Raw genomic sequence first — 21,751 nt, forward strand, 5'->3', positions numbered from 1 at the left:
AACCTGCTGGAACACAGCGCGCAGGCATAGTTCCCTTCTACTGAAAACCCTGCTTTGAAAGCTTCCCCCCCCCACCCCGGAGGGTGGGGGTGGTGGAGGGGCTGAGTGTGCAACCCAGTTACTCATGCTACAGAGGCAAGAGGCTCAGGGTTATCTAGCACTCAAGTTCAAAGATAACCCGGGGTACCTGAGACCTTGTCTTTCTTCTTTTTGAGACAAGGTCTCTCTATGTAGCCCTAGCTGTCCTGGAACTCGCTATGTAGACAAGGCTGGCCCTGCTTCGGCTCTGAGTGCTCCTCCCAGCGCTGAGATGTTGTCTTAACCAACAATTAAACAAACAGAAGCCAGGATGTGGATGTGGCTCCGTAGGTAAAGCGCTTGTTGAACATACACAAAGCCCCTCGTTGGGTCCTCACACCACATGAACCAGGCATGCATGGGACAGCACACCTGTGATCCCAGGCATTGGAAGGTGGAGGTGGAGAGAGTTGAGGTCAGCCTGGGTTACACGACACCCCATCTCAAAAATCTAGGGAGCAGCTCCCCTGCTCTCCAATTCTGGCTGTGGTGTCCCTGCAAGAGGCCCAGTAGTCAGCTTGGGTGTTTCTCTACTCCAAAGCACATGGGATTACCATCCTTTCCCCAAACCAGGGAAGAAACTGGGAGAAGATGAGCTTGGCTTCAGGTCACACTGGCCGCCGAGGTTGGAGGCAGATCTGCCAGGTGGGTCTGGAGGATCTGGACACAGCTCCAGCCTCTGAGGCCCTCCGCATCGCCCTTCCGTGGAGCGCAGGGCCCACCCCCACCCCCACCCCCAGTCCTCACTCTCAGAGCACTGCCACCCGGCTGCATGGCACACCTGTGTCCAGCAGAGGTGCGGCTGCCTCAGAGAGGACGGAGGCGGGAAAGAAACACAGCACACGGGTGTAATCAATGTCTTTTATCTTTGAAAATGGAAGCGAGTGTTTGACAGAGCACTACGGCCACTCTATAAGAGCGGACCCGGGAGCAGTTCACTGCCCTCTGGTGTCACGGCTTTAAGAAGACGGCGACAAAACAGGGAAAAGGAACCCACCACGAGGTGCCAAGCGCCGACTCTGAGCCTGGCACACACTGTGGTCCCCGGCTTCTCCTCGCTCCTTCCTCTCTCTGAACCACCTTCCCTCTGGCACTTCAGCACCAGCGCCAACAACTGCTACGTAATTAATTCAACCAGACTCCAGAGCATTTCTGAATCTCGAAACAAAGGTCCCCAGCAGAACACACTGGTACACAGTGCCGGTGTGTCTGCAAGTCACTAATGTCTTCTTTACATCTCATTATCCACTTCGACATTAAAAACACAGGACACACACACAAACCACAAAGGTTCAGATGCCCTGCAGCTGTGGAGCGAGCAACCCTGTGTGGGTGGCTGAGAGCCTTTTCTTACCACAGTGCCCAGTCAGTCCATACTCTAAGCAGCTGCCACCACGCTCTGCCTGTCCTGATACTCTGTGGATCTGCCTGCAGCCAGCACTGTGCCCACACCAGCACGAACACATGCCAAGGCCTGCCTTCCACGATCCCTAGGACACTATCTGGTCGTCTGCCTTCACAAACATGCAACACAAGGATGTGAAACTGGAGCTGAGCTCCAGCTGCCCTGGGAGGCAGGTACGGTTCAGCCTGTCTTCTGTAGGTCCAGGGAACTGCTGTGCCACACACAGCCATGGTCAACGCTGGGGAACAGTAGCCTGATTTGTGTGGCACAGTGGACCGTGCCTGTGCATGGCGAGCTACAGCCTGTCTCTATACCCCCTTTCTACTTTCTTCTGGACTTTTCCCTCACCTCAATGTTCTAGAGCCCTCAGGTCACATCCTGTGAACTGATTAGGCCTGACAGGCAGTAGACAGACAGGACTGGCTAGGCGCCCGGGAAGAGGAGGCAGCAGAGAGAAGAGCAGAGGACACAGAGGACCGCCAGGCAGAGGCTCTGCTCACAGCTCCTGGGTTCAAGCCCCGCACCACACCCAGAGGCCAGGCGAGCTGCTTGGATGGACAAGAACACTCAACACCTTTGCATCCTCTGGTCTTGGGTGCTCTTGTCCAATATGGACCGGAACCGAACCAAAATGCTGGAGGGAATGGACGCGACAGAGTCTGCGTGGAACAAAACTGCAGAAATGCATGCTAGTTTGGGTTAGATTATAATCACGTGACGCATCAAGGAGCTAAATCCATCCGAACAACCACCCACTCCTAGTGGGGGAGAGAGGGAGTATGAGAGCTGTTTGATCAGGGACTCAAGGGAATGGAGGGTGGCGCGTGGGTCCTCAAGTCGTCCCGCTGGACAGTCATTAGATGACCAGATTTGTGCTGCGAATCAGCCAGCACCGTGTAGCTACACCGATTGTTCCTGGGAGACTTTATACAAAATAATCATCTCATCTTCCTTGAGTTTATAAACATACACAGTGCTGTCCCTTTCAAATTAAGGAGGAAGAGAACCCAAAAGAACCAACCACACAAATACTGCAAAGTAGCAAAATACAAAGAAAAAAGCTACTTTTGGTTTTGGCAACATTCAAAAGGAAGAAATACACAGAGCAAAGAAGGTGGCATTGGCCCCACTCATCAAAAGGTGTGTGGGCAGGACAGTGGGTCGGGTGGGTTTGTTTCTAAAATTCAGAATACCTGGCATTTTAATGTAGTAAATTCAACAAGTCCCTGGGCCTGTCAAACACCAACCAGCTTCCTGATAAAAGCTCCGCTTTCATTTTTCGCCAATTTGGGAGAGGAACTGCGTTCCTGCTGGAATGCGGCCTGTTGCTGGCTGACGGATCTGAAATGGAATGTCTCCAATGGCAGTGCCTCCCTGTCTGCCCTCCCTGGAGCACGCCAATGAGCAGCTGCCGTCTGTGGAGGTGGGCGGGCCTCAGGCCACCATCTTCGCCAGCTGCTGCTCTAACTTGGAAATGCGCTCGTCTTGACTGCAGATTGTGTCTTTTATGGATTTGATCTCTTTTAAAATCTCATCCAACTTGGCTTCGTTTTGCTAAGAAAACAAACAGAAAAAGGTGACCGAGAGCATTAATGAAGTCTAACCGTGCAGAAGAGGACACTTAGCCTGGCATTCCTCCTCTGGGACTAGCAAACCCCAACCCAACCAGGACAGCAGGGCTTCCTGAGACAGATGAGAGCTCACAAGGAAAGCGCAGCCTCAGTGTGGCTCACTTGGGTGGACAAAGCCTCCAAACCACAGAGCACCCACAGCCCTGCAGCCCACTCACCCCTCTGCCTGTCAGTCACAGACACCCCCCCCACACACACACGTGAGCTTACTCAGTGGGAACCGTATGGCTCCAATCCTGGTACTGGCTTCCTGTGAGGGCCCAGAGCACTAACCCCACCAGTGCTGCAGGCACTCTGGTCCCCGTGGCTCCCCACGCTCCTCCCCTGTCCTTTCCTGTGGTGCCAGTTCCCTCTGGTGGTAGGCTGGGCTGCCCCAACCCCTGCGGCTCTAGCCCCACAGGTCATCCTTATTGCTAGCCCCACAGGCACTACAATATACAACACCCAAACGCACTAATTCCTCCACCTGCAGGGAAACTCACTTCCTGGTTCCTGTGACCCTCAGCTCCCATGATGCTTCACCAGGGAAAGACAGGAAAACCCAGCAGGCATCCTGTCCACTCTCAAGACAGCACAGTAGGCCATTTCAAAGCCAGTGCTGACTAGCCGAGCAGACCACAGTCACCAATCCCCGGCACTGCCCTGGCCCAGGGAGCTTTCCGGAGGACACAGGCCAAGCCCGCCCCAAGCACACACTCCTTACCACACTGGCCGTGTCCGTGGTCTTCTTGGGAGCACTGATGAGGTCGCCCTTCTTGTTTGCGGCCGGCTTGTTGTCCAGAATGTTCTTCTTGACCACCTTGAGATCCCTGTTCTTGCCTGGAATGTACCCATGCTTCAAGGAGATGAGGATTGGGTCGGCGTTCTTCCCCTCGAACCACTCCTCTGCTTCCAGTGCGGCCTCCGGCCCCGCCGTGTCAGGGTACAGGTCATCTTGGAAGAGGTCGGACTGCGACAGGCATTTGGGCAGCATCGGTAAGCGGGAGAGGCTGGGGTTCTCCTGAGATGCTCGTCTTTGTGCAGTGCTGAGGACTAAGTCCCGTGTGCATGTGTGCATGTGTGCAGGGCAAGTGCTCCACCACGAGCTGTGTGTCTCACCCTTGACTTACTCTCCTACCGTGTGGAGAGCAGGGATCACAGGCATGTGCCATCACACTGATCTGAGTTTTCTTTTGAAACACGAGTTACTTAAAAACTGGGTACCCGGAGCTGGAGAGACTGATGGTGTGCTGACTAGTTTTATGTCGTTTTGGAAGAGGGAACCCCAACTGTGAAACACCCCCACTAGACCGCCCTGTGGGCAAGCCTACATACAGTGCATTTTCTCAGTCGACAGTTCATGTGGGAGGGCACACCTAACCCACTGTGAGTGGGGCCACCCCTCCACCAGCAGGGGGTCCTGAGTGCTGTAAGAAAGCGGACTGAGCAAGTCACGGAGCAGACCAGCGAGCAGTGCTCCTCCATGGATACTGCATCAATTCCTGCTCCAGGCTCTTATCCTGACGACACCTAGTTCAGCAGTGTGACTCGAGAGTTGTAAATGTAAATAAAAGCTTTCTTCCTCAAGCTGTTTACAGTCACGATGTTTTATCCGTAACTGTGATGGGTGGCTCAGTGGTTGCGGTGGACCTAGGCCTGATTCCCAGCACCCACACGGCTCTGGAGTTCCAGGGGCTCTGACAGCATCTTCTGATCTCAAGCATCAGGCAGGCACACAGATGGTGCAGACACACACGCAGGCAAAACACCCATAACCAAAAACCCCCAACCCGGACACTTACCTTCCTGGGGACAGTCATGATGATAGGCTCACACTTCCTCTCATGAAGCTTGAAGAACCTTCAGAGGAGAAATAAGGCAAAGCTGCAGTGGGTGACATGTGAGTGACACTCACAGACTACTCTGCAGTGCTCCACGGCATCTGACCACCGCACTGCTGCCCAGGCCCAAGCATGGCTGTGTGCTGCTGTACAGGAGAAAATAGACTGATCACATCCGTGCAGCTGGAGACGGCAGGTGTGGGAGGCCTAGGAGATGTGGCTGCAGCAGTGCCAAGTGTCAGGTGCTGGTGGACCGCACGACCACGCCAGTGACTCACCACGTCCCCAGACACGAGAGCACAGACTCACAGGAGGCAGCACCTGTGTCCTGGGTGCTGAGTCTTCTGCCAGCACGAGGTACTGGACACGTGACACACGACCAGAACTTTTTTCTTTGGGTTCTCATGTGTGTGTCTTGTGTTTCTACACACATGGCACACGTGTGGAGCTCAGGGGACAACTGCTGGTGCTATTCTGCAGGCACCTTTCCCCTTGTCATTTTCACAGTTCACTGTTACTTCTGTGTGTGTTAGTATGTGGGCGCGCGTGCACGGCACACATGTGCAGGTCAGAGGACAACTATGGGGCCGGCTCCCTCTTCCACTTCACAGTTCTTAGGATCACTCTCGGGCTGGCAGGCCATGTGGCGAGTGTCTTCACCCACTGAGCTTGCTGCTGGCCCTGCCTTCTACCTTCCATGTGCAGCAGGGCCTCACACTGGCCTGGACACTGCCACAGGCCAGCTTAGCTGACTCTGGAGCTTCCTTCCAGGGTCTGTGTCCTCCCACTCCGTCTCATTATTGCTGGGATTACAGGTGTGCACTGCAGGGCATAAACATGGGTTCTGGAGACATGAGCTCAACTTATGCTCAAGAGACCAGAGCTTTAGCAACTGCACGTGCTGTGGAACAATCCTTTTCCACACTATAAATATGTATTACTCCCATTGGTTAATAAAAAGGTGACAGACAGGCTGGGCGGTGGTGGCGCACACCTTTAATCCAGCACTTGGGAGGCAGAGGCAGGTAGATCTCAGTGAGTTCAAGTCCAGCCTGGTTTACAGAGTGAGTTCCAGGACAGTCAGGGCTGTTACACAGAGAAACCCTGTTTTGAAAAACCAAACCAAACAAACAGAATTAAGAAAATAAGTAAATAAATAAGTGAGAAGCTGGCAGGCCGGAAGCTGGGCAGGAAAGCCAAACTAAGGATGGTGGGGAGACGAAGGCAGAGTGAGGAGACACCAGCCAGCCGCCCAGGAAGCAAGACGTGCTAGAGGTCAGATGAAGCCACAAGCCACGTGGTAATACATAGATGAACAGAGATGGGTTTAAGTTGTAAGAACTAGTTAGTAACAAGCCTGAGCTATTGGCTGAGCATTTATAATTCATATTCAGCCCAAGTTGGTTATTTGGGACCAGGTGGTCAAGACAGGATTCGGATCAGATTACAACCATCTACTTTTTTGGTCTGTTTTGTTTTTGTTTTTGAGACAGGGTTTCTCTGTGTAGCCCTGGCTATCCTGAACTCACTCTGTAGACCAGGCTGGCCTCGAACTCAGAGATCTACTTGACTCTGTCTCCCAAGTGCTGGGATTAAAGGCGTGCACCACCACTGCCCAGCATACTGTAACTTTAAAAAAAGAAGCCAGATACAACAGTGCAGGTCTGTAACCCTAGCACTTGGGAGATGAAGGCACAAGGCTCTTACCCACCTGCCACCAGGAAACATGGCCCACAGCAAGGACAGGTTACAAGCTATAATCAACTCCAAACACCCCAAGGTAGTCTTGGAGTCGGCCTGCTCTGTCATGAACAACTGGATACTTAGGGTTCAATTCTTTACCTAGCGATCTCACATTTGTTGACATCAAGTCCCCGCTTAGACATGTAGCCCATCCCTCGCTGAGGCTCCTTGCTGCTGAATGTGTTGAGGTAGTGGACATATGGGGATTCGTCCGTGATTTCAAAATAGCGGATACTGCTGTCACCCTACAAGAAACATTTCGTTTAAGAGGGTGGTACCCCACACCACCCCAGAATTCATGGGAGTCTAATTTCAGTAGCTGACCACTGCTGTCTCCAAAGACATTTGCCTAAAATAGAAAACAGGTGTCTCCCCACCAAGATAAGTCCTTCCTACTTAGAATCCTCTAGCATGTCCTTTAGGAGGCTCCTCTTCTGGGCCTAGAAAGCAGGTCAGGGCAAAAATGTCACTGGCCCACACAACTGCCCCGAGCATAAGCTTCAAAGTCAAGCGAGCAGAGGACGTGGCTGAGAGCACAACTGCCTGTCTGTGTGTTCACTCCCTGGCCAGGGCAACAACTGACAACCCGAGGATGATCAAAGGGGGTCTCTCTAGAAGAAACCTGGACAGCACCAAAGGCTCTCCTCGTAGTGTGTAAAACCTCACAGTCATCTCGTTTAGGGAGGTCAGCTATTTTTTGGCAAGCTACCCAAGGCAGGTACTAGCTAGGCTAAGAATAAGTGAGTTATGCCAGTGTGACCAATGACTACAACCTGGTCTGAAAGAGAACGCGCGCACGCACACACCAGTTAAAACATTTAAATAATACATTAGTCACACTGTCTGGCTTCTAGGTCTCTGGAGGATGAACCCTGCTTCTTCTAGGGTTGATGTCACGTCAGGCACCCACTCCCACTTACCTTCCCGCACAAGTAAATGATACTGGTGTCTGGGTCGTAGAAAGGCAGCAGCACCCCATTGCTAGTGTCCATCTCATGAAGAGCGATTGGTTCCTGCATGTTTTTCTGAAAATAAGTCCAAAAACAATATAGACATGCGTAGGCACGTGTTTAAAAGACAAATTCTCATAACCTTATTATACATTCTTTGACATAATCCATTTTCCCAGCAGAATCTAGAGTCTGAACAACACAGGTATATCCTCATACACGTGACACCAGGGACCAAACTCCCCGACAAGTGTGTTGATTTGACCATGCACAGTCAATGCACACAGCACGGCTCCACAATAAAGACAAAGAAGCCTTTCTCCTTTGCAGCTGTTTTCTAAAAAGATTTTTGTTTTTAAAGGCCAACCTGGTCTACACAGTGAGTTCCAGGCCAGCCAGGGCCATGTGGTGAACCCTGTGCATGAGTGCAGTTGCCTGCTGGGGCCAGAAGAGGGCACCAGAGCCCCTGGAACTGGTGGTGTGAGCACAGGGACGCAGGTGCTTCAGTCAGCAAATGCTCCAGCCACTACTTACTGAAGGATGTACAGACTGAGAAAAGCGAAAGGCTAGAGAAGCCACCCTGCATCCTACAGCCCTGCTGCCACCGTGGCCGACTTCCTTCGCACACTCAGTGTTCCACCCATGCAGCTAGGGTGTGTAAACCGCTTATCCAGCTCTAAACTCTCCCCTAAGCAGGACTGTGCTCAGTCGTCGTGAACTCAACAATACAGAGCTCATTTCCCAGATCCAGCAGGTGGTGGAATCCTCGGGAGCTTCACGAGTGCACGTCTAAGGTGCACTCACCCGTGCTCCACTGAGGATGAGAACCTCCTGCTAACTCAGGGCAGCAGCAGCTGAAAGACCACATTGAGAACCCAAGACCCTGCCAGCCCAAAGCCCCGCTCAGAACAAGGAAAAGCTAGGAAGGGCCTACCGGGTTCCAGAGTGCTAACTGCCGCTCACTCATGCGGCTAAAGCCAGTAGTGAAGACATTGCCGTCGGCCAGGAAGATGGCACGCATGGGCCGGGCTCCTTCGTGTGCTTTCTCCTTCTCCTGGGGAGGGAGCAGATGCAGATGTGATACAATCAGACAGCAACGTGGGAAGGCTGAGTGGAAAGCCCATACTGGGAGCCAGCATTCCTGCCCCGCCCCCCCAAAGCCCAGCAGGCCATTCCATGCTCCCTGAGCAGGACTCAAGGCCATGGTTAACCACCGCCCCCATATGAGGAAGAAGTGACACTCAGTGACCTGGTCACAGCAGCAAGCAGAGCCCCAGACAGACTGAGGAGCCCCACTCCGACCATAGTCTGCTGCTGCCCCAGCCCACATGCTGCAGCCACAAAGCTCATGCAAGGCTCTGCCATACATGTTTCTCAAGAGGGTGGCCTGCAGGCTGGGGCAGCCAACAGTGTCTCCAACATCACAGGACACAAGGAAACTGTCCTAGAACTGTCTGGTGGATGAGAGTGGCTGAGGAGCCACCCCTGAAGATACTGGGTGGACAAACAGGGGCTGGAAAGTCCCTGGTGCATAAGCACTTGACATGATTGCTGCCCAGCCCTAGACGGTGCCGATAAACATCACCACATCTCAGACAGCCTCAGAACACAGCTAAGGTGAGCTGTTCTTGGACTTCTCACCTGCAGCTGCAGCCCTGACATGTACACCTTCAGGCAGGATATGTGACTTTGTGGAAGCCCTGCTGGGTGGCAGACGCCGGGCACTAAGCTGACGGCAGGACCTGCTGCAGGTCTGCAGGGCAGCTGGATACTGTTCTGAGATGGGGTGGGCATCAACTAGAGAGTACCAGTGAGATTTCCAGACAGGTCACAGTTCGTCTGAGCTCCCCCGACCTGAAACTCCTAAGGGCATCATGAGCCGTTCCATACCCCTGTGGTAGCAGCACTCAGGAGGCAGAGCATGGCACATCTCTGTGAGTTCCAGGCTAGCCAGGGTTATACAGTGGAATTCTAACTGCCACGAAGGCACAGAGCTGAGCCAAGGCTGAAATGACTGGAGAGAAGAGAGACAGGGGCAGTCACCTCCCTGCTCAGCTGGTGTCTGCACGCCACAAGGACACTGTGGTTTGAGAGCACCAGCCCTCGAAGCAGAGTCCAGGTTACTGATCGGCTACCAGGGCTGTGCTAAGGCCACTCACCGCCACGATCTCCTGTTTCCTGGGGTCGATGACTCTCACTTTCTTGTCTTTGGACGCGGTGCAAATGAGGCTACCGTTGCGGTTCCAGCTCACGTTGTAAATCATATCTGAATGCATATCGTCCAAGTTGATGAGGGCCTCCCCCGTGCCCACGTTCCAGATGATAATGGCGTTATCGCATCCTGCGCCAAGCAGATCGACCACAAGGTGAGAAGGGCCCGCACAGCGTATCAGAGAAAGCTGCAAGGCCCACGGGCACACAAAGGCAGGGAAGGGAGGTGCAGATGACAAGGGCCTCCCTGGCAGGAGGCTGGAGTGACAGGATTTGTGTAAAGAAACATTTTTAAAGCAACACTGAAACCACCAGCCAACCCAAACGAGAACCACACCAAAGCCAAAGCCTCGCTGTTTAGAGTCAGCTGGACTAACGGAACCAGGGGGTTTCAAGTGAGCACCCTTTCCAGAAAGGTAACCTCAGAATGGACATCACTTCTGCTCCTGAGAACCTGGGGCGGCACACGACTGAAGTTTGTGACACTGTGAGCCAAGGTCCTTCCTGTCTAAGAAATCAGGGTAAATTACAGTACCAGAAGGGAGATGGAACTGGCCTACTGCTCACAGAGATCTTCATCTTTAAAAGGGGGACATGGGGCCAGAGTGATCTGTCCATGGTGAGAAGGCTAGAGTGAAATCACACTGACATGTGGAGTTAGAAACTGTTCCCCAGAGAGGCCTAAGTCCCCTAGACACTCAGCCCCATCCGTGCTTCGCAAGTATCTTCTAAGCCAGTGGTTCTCAACCTGTGGGTCTCAAACCCTTTGGCAAACCTCCATCTCCAAAAATATTTATTTATGATTCATAACAATAGCAAAATTAGTTATGAAGTAGCAACAAAAACAGTCTTGTGGTTGGGGTCACCACCCCATGAGGAGCTGTGTTAAAAGGTCGCAGAGTTAGGAAGGTTGGGAATCACTGCTCTAAGTGCTTAGAAGATACCTGAGAACCAAGAACTAGAGCAGGAAACTCATGTTGAAAACCTGTACAACAATATCAAGTGCTGTAGCTGATCTCTGGATGAAGAGCTCTGCCTTCCTGCACCGGCTCCCCAGGAAGCCTGCTCTCTGGGGAGGGACAGGAAGGCCAGGCATAGGGTGCCCACACAGTCTGAAGGGACAGTCTCCTCTGCTTGCACAAGGCAAACAGGAAAATGGGGTAAGCTTGTATGGTCCCAAGTAACCAGGGGGGACAGCAAGTCCCTTCCACCATGTGGTCCCTCGGTGCTCTCTGTCTCTCTCTGTCTCTCTCTGTCTCTCTCTGTCTCTCTCTGTCTCTCTCTCTCTCTGGCTTTGGTCCCTAGATCATCAGAAGGGCTCAGGTGTTGTCAACCACGGCTATAAAGGTTGATGCCTTACAGTGTCTTCTGTGAAGAGGCCTTTGGTTTCAGTAGGTACCTGGTATTAAAGTTTTAACGTCACTCACCATAAATAAACATCTCCTATTCTTGGTTAAAAACTGACCTACCCAACTCAAAAGAATACATGTCTTAAAATAATCCAGTATGGATTACATACACCTAAGGAAGGTTCTGACAAACGCCTATAACCAAGAAATAGCTTACTTCCATCACCCCAAAAGCTTAACTACAGCCATCTATATTCCCGTGTGTGTGTCTGCACTGTGTGTGTGTGTGTGTGTGTGTGTGTGTGTGTGTGTGTGTGTGTGTTTGCATCTGCACTGTGTAGAGGCCAGAGGACAAGCCTGGAGTTTGCCATGGGCTAGGCTGGCCTGCCCTTTTGTCCCAGGGAACTGTTCTCCCTCTGCCTCCCCAGCACGGGGATCACAGACACTGGCACCACACCTGACCACAGCCGGCCTCCCTGACAGGGCGCAGATGCACTTTACTGAATGAGCCACCTCCCCAGCAGGCTAGCCTTGAACTTCTGCACCATCACATCCAGTTATATATTGCTTTAGAAAAAAGGAGAGGAGGCAGGCAGGCAGGGATGCAGGGAATTAGGGAGGGAAGGAGTTAGGGAGGGAGAGAGGGAAAGAAAAATCTAAAATGTGGGCAAAGGCAAACATTTCTGCAAGCTGAACCTGGAAATCAGGCAGGAAGCCAGCAGAGATGAAGCTAGACACTTCCACACTCCACCCTGAGACAGAAGGTGCCAGGCTCCCTGCAGTGTAGCCGAACTGAAGGTTCAGAAGCAGCACCAGTGTCCAGAGCCGGGGGCTGAGCAGATAGACCAGACTTTGCCAGCAGAGGAGTGAGGGAGAGGTGTGTGGAAAGACCACAGGGCACCACACCAAGTGTACGAACCCACCCACACTGAAACAGTCCGCCACGCTCCTCGGTGCTCTGCTTCAGTGGACGCACACCTGTCACCCCCCCCACACACACACACACACAGGCGAGCCAGCCCGCTGGCGCCTACCTGCGCTAAGAAGCACATTGCGGGCTGTCGGATGCCAGGCGACGATGCCAACTCTTTTCGAGTGACCTTCTAAAATCACCACAGGTTCGGTCAGGGAAAGGGTCAGTCCATTTTCTGGGATCTGCCAAACCTGTTGGAGAAGGAAGGAGATTATCGGTCTGAAAGCCATCTGTCACACTTCACTTCCAGGTCACAGTGGCCACCCAGTGGCACTGGGGTAAAAAGCACAAGGAAGTGACAGTCTTAAAAATGGACATATATGGGTCTGGAGAGATGGCTCAGTGGTCAAGAGCACTGGCTGCTCTTCCAGAGGACCTGGGTTCCATTCCCAGCAACCACATGGTGGCTCACAGAATCTATAGTGGGGTCTGGTGCTCTCTTCTGGCATGGAGGCTTATATGCAGACAGAAAACTCATCCACATCAAATAATAAATAAATAAATAAATAAATAAATAAATAAATAAATAAATAAATAAATAAATAAATAGTTTTTAAGGTGTGGCTATACTAAGGACTTGATAACTTTGTGTTTCTTCATTTGGGACCTGCCAGCCGACGGGGTCCTCAGAAGCACAGGTTGTTCATTCTGACTGCATCCTCTTCTCTTTTCTCTTCAAGTGAGATTTTCTTTCTGTAGTGTGGTAGAGGTATTCCCACCACTCCAGTGTAAAGCACAGAGCCTGTGTTTACGCCATTCATCCAGCAGAGGGCTTCCTCGGTGCTTCCTTGGGGGATCAGTCACTTTGTCCTTTTCTCTCCACAGTTCACCTGCTACCCACTGTGTAGTTTAACTGTCATACACTAAAGGTCATGGGGGTCACCACGTCCAGTCTCACATTCTTTTCTGAAATGGTGAAACTATTCTAAAATTTGTGTTGGTGGCTGTATGGATTCATGAACATATTAAAAATCACTGAGCCAGGCCTGGTGGCACTACTTTTAATCCCAGCACTCAGGAGTCAGAGGAAAGCGGATCTCTGTGAGTTCGAGGCCAGCCTGGTCTACAGAGAGAGTTCCAAGACAGCCAGGGCTACACAGAGAAACCCTGTCTCGAAAAACCAAAACCAAAAAAGAAAAATCATTGGACTCCCCACCCCACCCCCGCTCCCCCATCTGAGACAGGGTTTCTGCTCTGTAGACCAGACTGGCCTCGAACTCACAGAGATCCACCTGCCTCAGCCTCCAATGTGCTGGGGTTAAAGGTGCACGATATCACTGCCTGGCTTGCATTGAACATTTTAAATGAGCAAATTCTATATAAATTATATCTTTAAAAGAAACCTTATTTGCTGCTGCTGCCGTTGTGTGTGTGTGTGTGTACACATGCATGCACGCATGCCAGACATGGTGCATGTGGAGGTCAGAGGACACCTTCCTAGAGTTGCTTCTTTTCTTCCACCTTGTGTGGGTTCCAGGGACTGAACTCACATCATTAGGCTCACATGGCAAGTGCCGTTCATTACCTGCTGAGCTATCCTGTTGGCCCCATTAACTATATTGTAACAAGGTGTATGCTTAAAAAACAACACACAACAACCCTCTGGGTGCTGCAGACGGCCCTGTGAGTGAGAGTGTTGGCCATGCAGGAGAATCTTGAGTTTGGGCCAGGCATGACTGGGCATGCCTAGAATTCCAGTATTGGTTGGGGTGGGGCACAGAGAAGAGGACTCTGAGAGCTCATGGGCCAGTCACTTGGCCCTGCCACACCTGTGAGCTCTGCACTCAGTGAGGACACTGAGTCAGAAGGTGGTGACATGGGCAGCAACAGAGGAGGGCACCTGCGTTCCTGCCCTGGTCAACATTATTGGGAAAAGTGCATCCACTATACACGGACACACATACCCACACCCGCTGGCTGACGGTCACAGGCAGGAGGAGAAGGAGGAAGGCAGCAGAGAGAGAAAGAAGACTCAATGTAAAACAGGAAGGGAGGGAGCTCTGTCCTGTTTTAGAGTCTTGCTATGTAGCCCAGCCTGGCATCAAATTCCAAACAACCCTCCCCACCTGAGCCTCCCTCCGAGTGCCAAGATCACGAGCCCGAGCCACAGGACAGCAGGTGAAGAAGGAGGTTTAAAGCGCTGGAGAGCACTGTCAGATGGCATCTACTGCGGAAAAGTGAAGTTCAGAGCGGCGAGCCTCTAAAACCCAGACGCTCTTAGAGAGCAGCCTGCACTCTCCTGGCCAGCCATCTCTCCGGCCACCTCACACTTAGAGTGAAGACTGAAAGGAGCAAGCTTACCATCCTGAAAAGACCTGAAGGGCACAGTTCAGCAAAGCTGGAGCTTTTAGGGACACTTTACATTTGCAGTGGAGCAAGTGTGAGGAAGGGTGGCCTTAGGGGCAGACAACTGTCTGGTTTCAGTTGTGTGTGGCACTAGGAGAGAGCTGGGGTAGGTGAGTGTATGAGGTTCAGCTCAGCTGCTGCCTTACAAAAGTGCCAACAACAGTTTGCCACCCTGGAAGATGAGCAAATGTAGCGGGTGATTCACTCACTGTCATAGCTGGTTCCACTCGTAAAAATAACCTCTCCTGGAGATCACAGGAAAATAAACCAACCCCTTGAGGCTCAAGCCTAGAGGTCACCTAATGTTCCACCCTGGCTCCCACCACTTAGCCAAGCTTACGCAGGCAGCTGAGGCCAGCAGAGAAGACGGTAACAGCATGCCTTGCCTCACCCCTCCCTGGCCAGACGGGTCTGCTCCCTTGGGGTGCGGGGACAACTCCTTACTCTCCAGTAGGACAGTGTGCTTTCATTCTAATACACAATTTTTATTTTTAATAAAACTAAAAGGATTGTGATTAGCCAAACAGCTCTGGGTTGAACCTGGTTGTCTGAGTATAATCAGGATTGGAACCTGATTATACTGTGTGTGTTCAACAGAACACACAGGAAACAATGGTTGTTACTTGGATGAAAGCATGAAGTTGGCAGAGACAGACATGAAAACCGGTTACTCAAAGGGTACTCATTTTTTCAAGACGCATCTGACCCAAGCTTCTAACTAACTGCAGGTGTGGTAGCACCATGCACTAGCTCCAGATGGCACCCTCGCCTCAGCCTGCTGGGATCCCCAGGGTCTGCAACAGTGAGCTTCGTAAATCCTGATGCATGGTAGGCTCTGGGTATCACCAGCATTTCCACCCTGGAATACAGGAGCAGCCGGGTTCAGCACGGGCCTTCGCTCTCTCTACTTCTCCTTCACCATCTCTTGCTTGAGTGGAGAGGAAATGTCAACAATGAAAACAAAATGTCAATTATATGACAGAGTCTTAAACCTGTCTGCACTGGACTTTGGGCAGACTCATGGCTCTCCACCAGGCAGGAGATGCACTAGACCAGGCACCTTTTACTCCCGGTCCACACACATGCAGCATTTACTGAGGAGTCACCACAAAGCAGGTCTGGTACTGGTGATTTCATGGGCCCCACTCTAAGATTCAATGGCTGAACAAGAAACTGAGCTTTCCAATAGACAGACAACCAGAGACAGCAAACGGAAGTGGTAGGATACGGAAGGCACTGGAGCTAGATGAGTTTAAATCACATAAATGTGCTACAAATGTAGACTGCCCACCGCAGTGGGCTCCAGCTGGACTGAGGGTGTCCACTAACGTGACCTTGAGGTTTGCACTGACCTAGGGTGATGGTGGAGGGTGGGTATGGTGACATAAACCAACACATTTAGGATGACGCAGAAACGCTGTAACATCAGTTAGGTTTGTCCCTCATATTATTCACAGAGCCCAGTGTGACCAGTGCTGTGCTGCCATAAGTAGGTGTTGACTGAAAAGGCAAGCGTCACCAGTACCACACCACACAAGCTGGTCCATCCAGGAGCTGCTGAAGAGATGACCTCTAAGAATAAAAAGGAGCAGGCGAACGGAAGAACAAAGGAGATCAAGTGGCCAGTTTCAAAAGAAACACCACAAATGCACACAGCAATTTTCTAAAAAGCATCTAAACAATGCCTTGGAGAGGCTGGCTGAGGGGCCAGCAGAGAAAGGAACCAGTCAAGACTATAACGGCACAGACTCTGTCAGCTGAAGGAGTGTCTGGGAAAGTCTGTGAAACAAAATGCAACTACACCAGGACCAGTGCGTTGATGAGAATAAACAGTGCTCTCGCCGTGAACTGTGGGAAAGAGCTGTGTGTCTTCCCACACTCAGCACACCCTCCGGCTGGCGCTGCAGGCCCTGCTCACGGGCTGTCATTATCTGGCTCTCTGCCCAGAGGGTGCCTGCTACTTCTGGTAATGGCCTGTCAATGTGGAGTGAAGGTCTTGCTTCCCGGGGACAAAGAGCATAAGTGCCACTCTATGCCTGAGTCTTATGCACAAGCTGGCACTCTGGCCTGGGCCTCTGGGGCTAGGATGCTAATTAGCCATGTTAGCACTAAACTCTTCGCTGCTGGGAGCCAAACTCCTTGTTTATCCTGAGGGAGCATGAGCAGAGGGTTCTGGAAAGGTCAACTGAGCTGAGGCTCTGCACAGTATTACCCTAATAGGAAACTGCTCATGGGGAGGGACAATGGCTCTGGAGCTGGAAAGCCTGTGTCCCCAACACTGCCCTCCTCAGCTTCTGACACCTCTGACAAACTGCACTCATGTGAGCCTGAGTTTCCTTGTCACACGACGGGTGCTGTCCCTGCCTCCCTGTCCCTGCCTCCCCTACGCTACTTCAGTGATCGAATACAAGCATGTACATCTACCCGCCACGCACAAGGCGCTTGCTGTGGTTCCCTCCTGTGACCACACACACTTTTAGGTTTGAACACTGTGACTTCTGAAAGGAATCTTGTCTTATACTGAACTAATTAGTACCCACTTACACCCAACATGTCCTACGTGTGAAAGCCCTTGTTTATGCCTGGGACACTTAGTGCTCATGCTGTCTGGCAGGCTGGTGAGCTTTTCTCTGCTCTGTGTCTACAGACTGGTATCCCAACACCAACCTGCTTTCTCACAAACATTGAGTGAGCAGGGAGGCAAACAGCAGAAATATCTTCCACAGAGGGTGCCGCAGCACATCATGGACAAGTCACTACCCAACTATTAAAAGGAAAACAGAAACAAAAGCCTTCAAGTCTCTTAAACGTTCTATTGGACAACACATTACTACAGCATGTTTTGTTCTGAAAGAAAGGAAAACAATGAGCCCCAAAGGGCTTCCAGATGAAAGAGGGTATCAATATTGAAAACCCAGCAAGGTTCTGAAAAAACTTCTCAAGCATGTGTTTGGGACAACCGAATCACAGTGTCCTTTGTGCGTGTGAAAGCCTGCACAGGGAAGAGGACAGGGAGCCAGTCCAATGGGGACAGGGCAGGGAGAAACTGGGCTCCTCTTAAGTATAAATGCAGTTGGTTTAATGGTTTTATTTTTCAAACACAGCACAAATTTAAAGCACACAAACTGTTTCCAGACCCCACTCTCCTATCTTGATCACCCTCTGGGTCGCTACTGGAGGCACTAGAATTACAGGCTCGGAGTGCTTTCTTTGCAAAAGGTCCTGTTTTTAAAAAGCCAAAGGCACTGATTTCAGAGGAAACACGAAGGAAGTCTCTCAAGACACCAGGTGAAGGATTTGCTGTAGAGCAGCCTGGAGGCCCCATGAGGCAGAGTGTGGTGCTTGAGAATTTTCTGGAGAGCAAGCTGAGCCTGGAACTAAGTGTGGATCCGCCAAAGGCAAACGATGAACATCCCAGAGGCAATCTGTACACCAGACACACCCCGGGACACACTACAGCACAGCTTCCACTTCTACTGTAAGAAATATAGTTTGCTGGAAAAACCCATGATAAAAGCACAAATAAACATGGTCCAGTGTTTATTTTTGTTTACTTCTATAGGCTAAAGTCTAATTTGAGAAGAGGGGTGAGTGAAAGCATTCACCAAAAATAAATAATTTGCTACTGCTTAGAATGTGACAGCTGGAGACGGTTAAGGGCTATCTTTCCATCTCGCAGACTCTGGAGACATCGCTTTGCACCTCCCCTCCCCTGCCTGAACTACAGCTTCTGCATTTATGTCTGATCACGGCTCTCCAGACAACAAGGGTGGCCAACAGCAGTCAGGGACCTAACTTGACTGTTCTTGGAAGTATTTCAGTCCCTGCCATTTACTGGGGCTAAAATTTCTCCAAGTAAAATATTTAGAAACCACAATCTCAAAAACTCTCCATATGAAGCCATCGCCAAAGAACAGACGGCACACACTACAGAACCCTGGACTGGCCAAAGGCAAGGGGCAGCTTCTGGGAGGAGAACTTACCTGCTGCTCGTTAGTGTCAAACACTGCTCCAAACAGCAGGACCTAAAATGCAAGCTGTCCACTAGACTCCACTTTTAGGCTGCTTAAAGAATAGGCCTTTAAGGGCTGGAGATATGGCTCGGCAGTTAAGAGCACACTGGATGCTCTTCCAGAGGACCCATGTTTGATTCCCAGCACCTACATGGCAGCTCACAACTGTCTGTAACTCCAGTTCCAGGGGATCTGACACCCACACACATGCAGACAAAACACCAAGGCACATTTTAAAAATGCAGTTTTGCTAGGTGTGCTTAGTGCACACGCCTTTAAACCCAGCACTTGGGAGGCGGAGGCACGCAGATCTCTGTGAGTTCAAGGTAGCCTGGCCTACTGAGTGACAGCCAAGGCTACACAGAGAAACTGTCTCGAAAAACCAATATATACACAGATAGAAAAACCCTTAAAAGATGGGGAGGCGGGACTGGCAAGACGGCTCAGTGGGTAGAGGTGACTGCTGACAGCAGGGTTCAATCCCCGAAGTCACGTGAAAAGATGGACACCGTGGTGCCAGTTGCAACACCTGCACTCCTACCAGGAGAAGGAGGCAGACAGAAGGGCTGCCTGGAGCTCAGAGGCCACCTAAACCTGACTCCACAGCGTGGCACAGACAGGGGACCCAGCCTCAGCAAGGCAGAAAGAGAACCAATTCCCCAAAAGGCGCCCTCTGACCTCCACGAACCTCCCCCACCACACAAGTAAAATGTAAAAAACAATGGAAGACAGAGATGCTAGCGTGGTGGCCACACCTATAATTTAGCATTTGGAAGAGGAAGCAAAGGAGTCCTAAATTCAAAGCTGCAGATAAATACTGGGGATTGGCCTCTTCTGTCCTAACACCGGAGATGCCACTTCAACCGAGTCAGCTGATAAAATGAACAAATTCACGTTTACAACCCAATGGGCTTAAATAATTCAAAAGCAGTTTTTAAACTGGAGCGTATCCTCTCACAGCCCTGTGATGACCTGGCTCTGCTGTACTCTCCTACAGAATGTCAACTGAAGGTGTCTTGCAGTCCTTATGAACTTCCAGTTCCGCCCGACCCTCTCCACAGGCCTGGCTTTCTGTCAGCGCCCCACTGTCTATGTGAGGCGGAGGCGGAGAGTCTGGGAACTTCTCAGCTGGCCTGAGACCCCAGCACGTTGTCACGTTGTCTATCACCTGAGGCTCCGGGGCCACTGCCCCCGCCAGTAGCCCATGCAGAGCTCTTCCGTTTAAAATGAAAAGAGGGGTGTGTGTGTGTGAAAGTCTACAATCTACTGCCCTTAGCACGGTGGTGGAGGGAAGAGTCGGGACAGACAGGGAGATGAGCAGGTGTGCCTGTGAAGTTCCCTTCAGCTGCTCAGCTCTGAAAGCTTCAACACGTCTGTCAGAACACACAATTTAGAGTCACTGAGTGATTGAAGAGTGACTGAAGTGCCAGGCCCATACTCAAGAGTTTAGGGAAATTAGGAAGATTTAGCCCAGAGCACTACTTAACTAACAAAGTGTTTGCTCTGCCAAGACAGGGGCAGTGGCAGAGGATTCTGGGAAGAGAGAGGTCTGAATGACAGCTGGTTTTGGGATTTGCCCAAACCTCAAATACAACAGAGCAGGTATCAGACCAAAGCACTCAGGGACAGATGAGAACCCAAACTTCCCTGACCCGGCAGAGCGGGTGACTGACACCCTGGCCACCTTTCCTCCCCCACCCCAAGGACTGCAGAGGCAGATACACCCTGGGCCTAGTGGTCTCAGAGCCCAGCAAGGCTTCTTTCCCTTGACAAGAGAGGCCAGTGGAAGAGAGCCCCGAGGGAAGGGTTGATCCCGCTGGAGCAGGCAGGAAATGGGGGGTGGGGGCAGGGGGATGGGACAAGGACAGGGACACAGCATAGGAATGAGAAAGGCCAAACAAAAGGCGGGCCAGGAGAGCAAGCCTCCACGTTTCTAAACACTACATAAACACGCTCTGTGAGAGCAGTAAGCCAAAGCAAGCCACCTTCTGGAAACTTCAAACTAAACTCACACAAAACTTTGGTGGGAGCACGAATGCACGCACGCACGTGCACTCCCACATGACAGGGTGGATCCAGGTTCTATTCCCAGCACCCACATGGTGGCTCACAAACTTCTACAACTCCAGTTCTGGGGGATCTAGCACCCTCTTTTGACCTACATGGGCAACAAGCACACATGTGTGCACAGACAGACACAGATAAAACACCCACACATAAAATACATAAACCGAAAAAGAATTTAAAGTATGCTAAAAAGACATGCTTCAAAAGTTAATAAAAAGCTAGCGTGCTATTTCAAAATGAGATTAAAAAGACATTAAGGAAAAAAAGAAACATAAATCAGAACTGAAATTTTAAAAGACAAATAAAAAATTAGAAATTAAAAAAAATCGCTTTAAAAATGAAGGCGTGGGCACACTGGAGAGATGGCTCAACAGAGCACTGGCTACCCTTGCAGAAAAGCTGGGTTCAATTCCTAGCACCCACAAGGTGGCTCACAACCTTCTTTAACTCCAGCCCCAAAGAATCCAATACTATCCTCTGCTCTCTGTGGCTCTAGCATGCTCACGGTGCACATAAACTCATGTGAGCACACAAACACATAAAATAAAATAAACCAACAAAACGTTAACGTACTCCAAATAAAAAGTAGCCGCCCAAGTGGCTAAGAGGAGCAAAGGCCCAGGGAAGCCGAGGGGGGAGGCCGGCTGGCCGGCCACCTGAGGAAGGCCTAAGAGCGCTGGCACTGGAGAGCTTGTCAGCCCAAGGCACCTCCCCCACCCCCGCTGTGTGGGCTGCAGCATCCAGGGAGCTAGTCTCTATAATCAGCTGGAAACACCTCCTGCCGGTGGTCACCAGTTCCCCCAAGTGCTTAAGCTGGTCCCCAAGGACGGACCAGAGACTAGCAAGGGAAGCAGCTGAGACTGCGGGTCCCGGATGAGGAGAGAGCTGCTTGTAAAGTGGATGTCTCCACGGGAGACCACCCGGCTACCTGAGCAGCTCATGCTGAGGAACAGGCTCGGTGCCCACAGCACACGTGCCGTCTTCCTGCTGACCGCCACAGATGGGCGCTTTCTAAGTGCAGTGTCAAGGGGAAGAGCTGTCGGACATCTGGTCCACCAGGAGATTTGTTCCACCACTGCCTTCACTCGGGCCACTGGGCAGACAAGCCTCGATGAGGTCACTGGCACTGGAGGGCCACGTTCCTCGTCCAAAGTCTGTAGCTCAA

At 51.4% G+C, this 21,751-nt stretch overlaps 1 protein-coding gene across 2 annotated transcripts in view; it reads right to left on the bottom strand.

The window, feature by feature from the left end:
* Positions 1 to 925: 925 nt before the first annotated feature.
* The window catches only part of Coro1c (coronin 1C), a 95,486-nt gene continuing 74,660 nt past the window's right edge, over positions 926 to 21,751 (bottom strand). For both annotated transcript variants that reach the window (XM_059249092.1, XM_059249093.1), the window contains exons 4-11: positions 12,222 to 12,351; positions 9,787 to 9,968; positions 8,562 to 8,681; positions 7,598 to 7,702; positions 6,777 to 6,922; positions 4,896 to 4,953; positions 3,818 to 4,063; positions 926 to 3,037 (exon numbers count right to left, since the gene is read on the bottom strand). In XM_059249092.1, coding sequence (XP_059105075.1) covers positions 2,918 to 3,037; positions 3,818 to 4,063; positions 4,896 to 4,953; positions 6,777 to 6,922; positions 7,598 to 7,702; positions 8,562 to 8,681; positions 9,787 to 9,968; positions 12,222 to 12,351 — 1,107 coding nt within the window. In that variant the 3' untranslated portion in view covers positions 926 to 2,917. The remainder of the gene's footprint in view (positions 3,038 to 3,817; positions 4,064 to 4,895; positions 4,954 to 6,776; positions 6,923 to 7,597; positions 7,703 to 8,561; positions 8,682 to 9,786; positions 9,969 to 12,221; positions 12,352 to 21,751) is intronic.

This window comes from Peromyscus eremicus, chromosome 23 (assembly GCF_949786415.1).
Source record: "Peromyscus eremicus chromosome 23, PerEre_H2_v1, whole genome shotgun sequence".
Classification (NCBI taxonomy): domain Eukaryota; kingdom Metazoa; phylum Chordata; class Mammalia; order Rodentia; family Cricetidae; genus Peromyscus; species Peromyscus eremicus.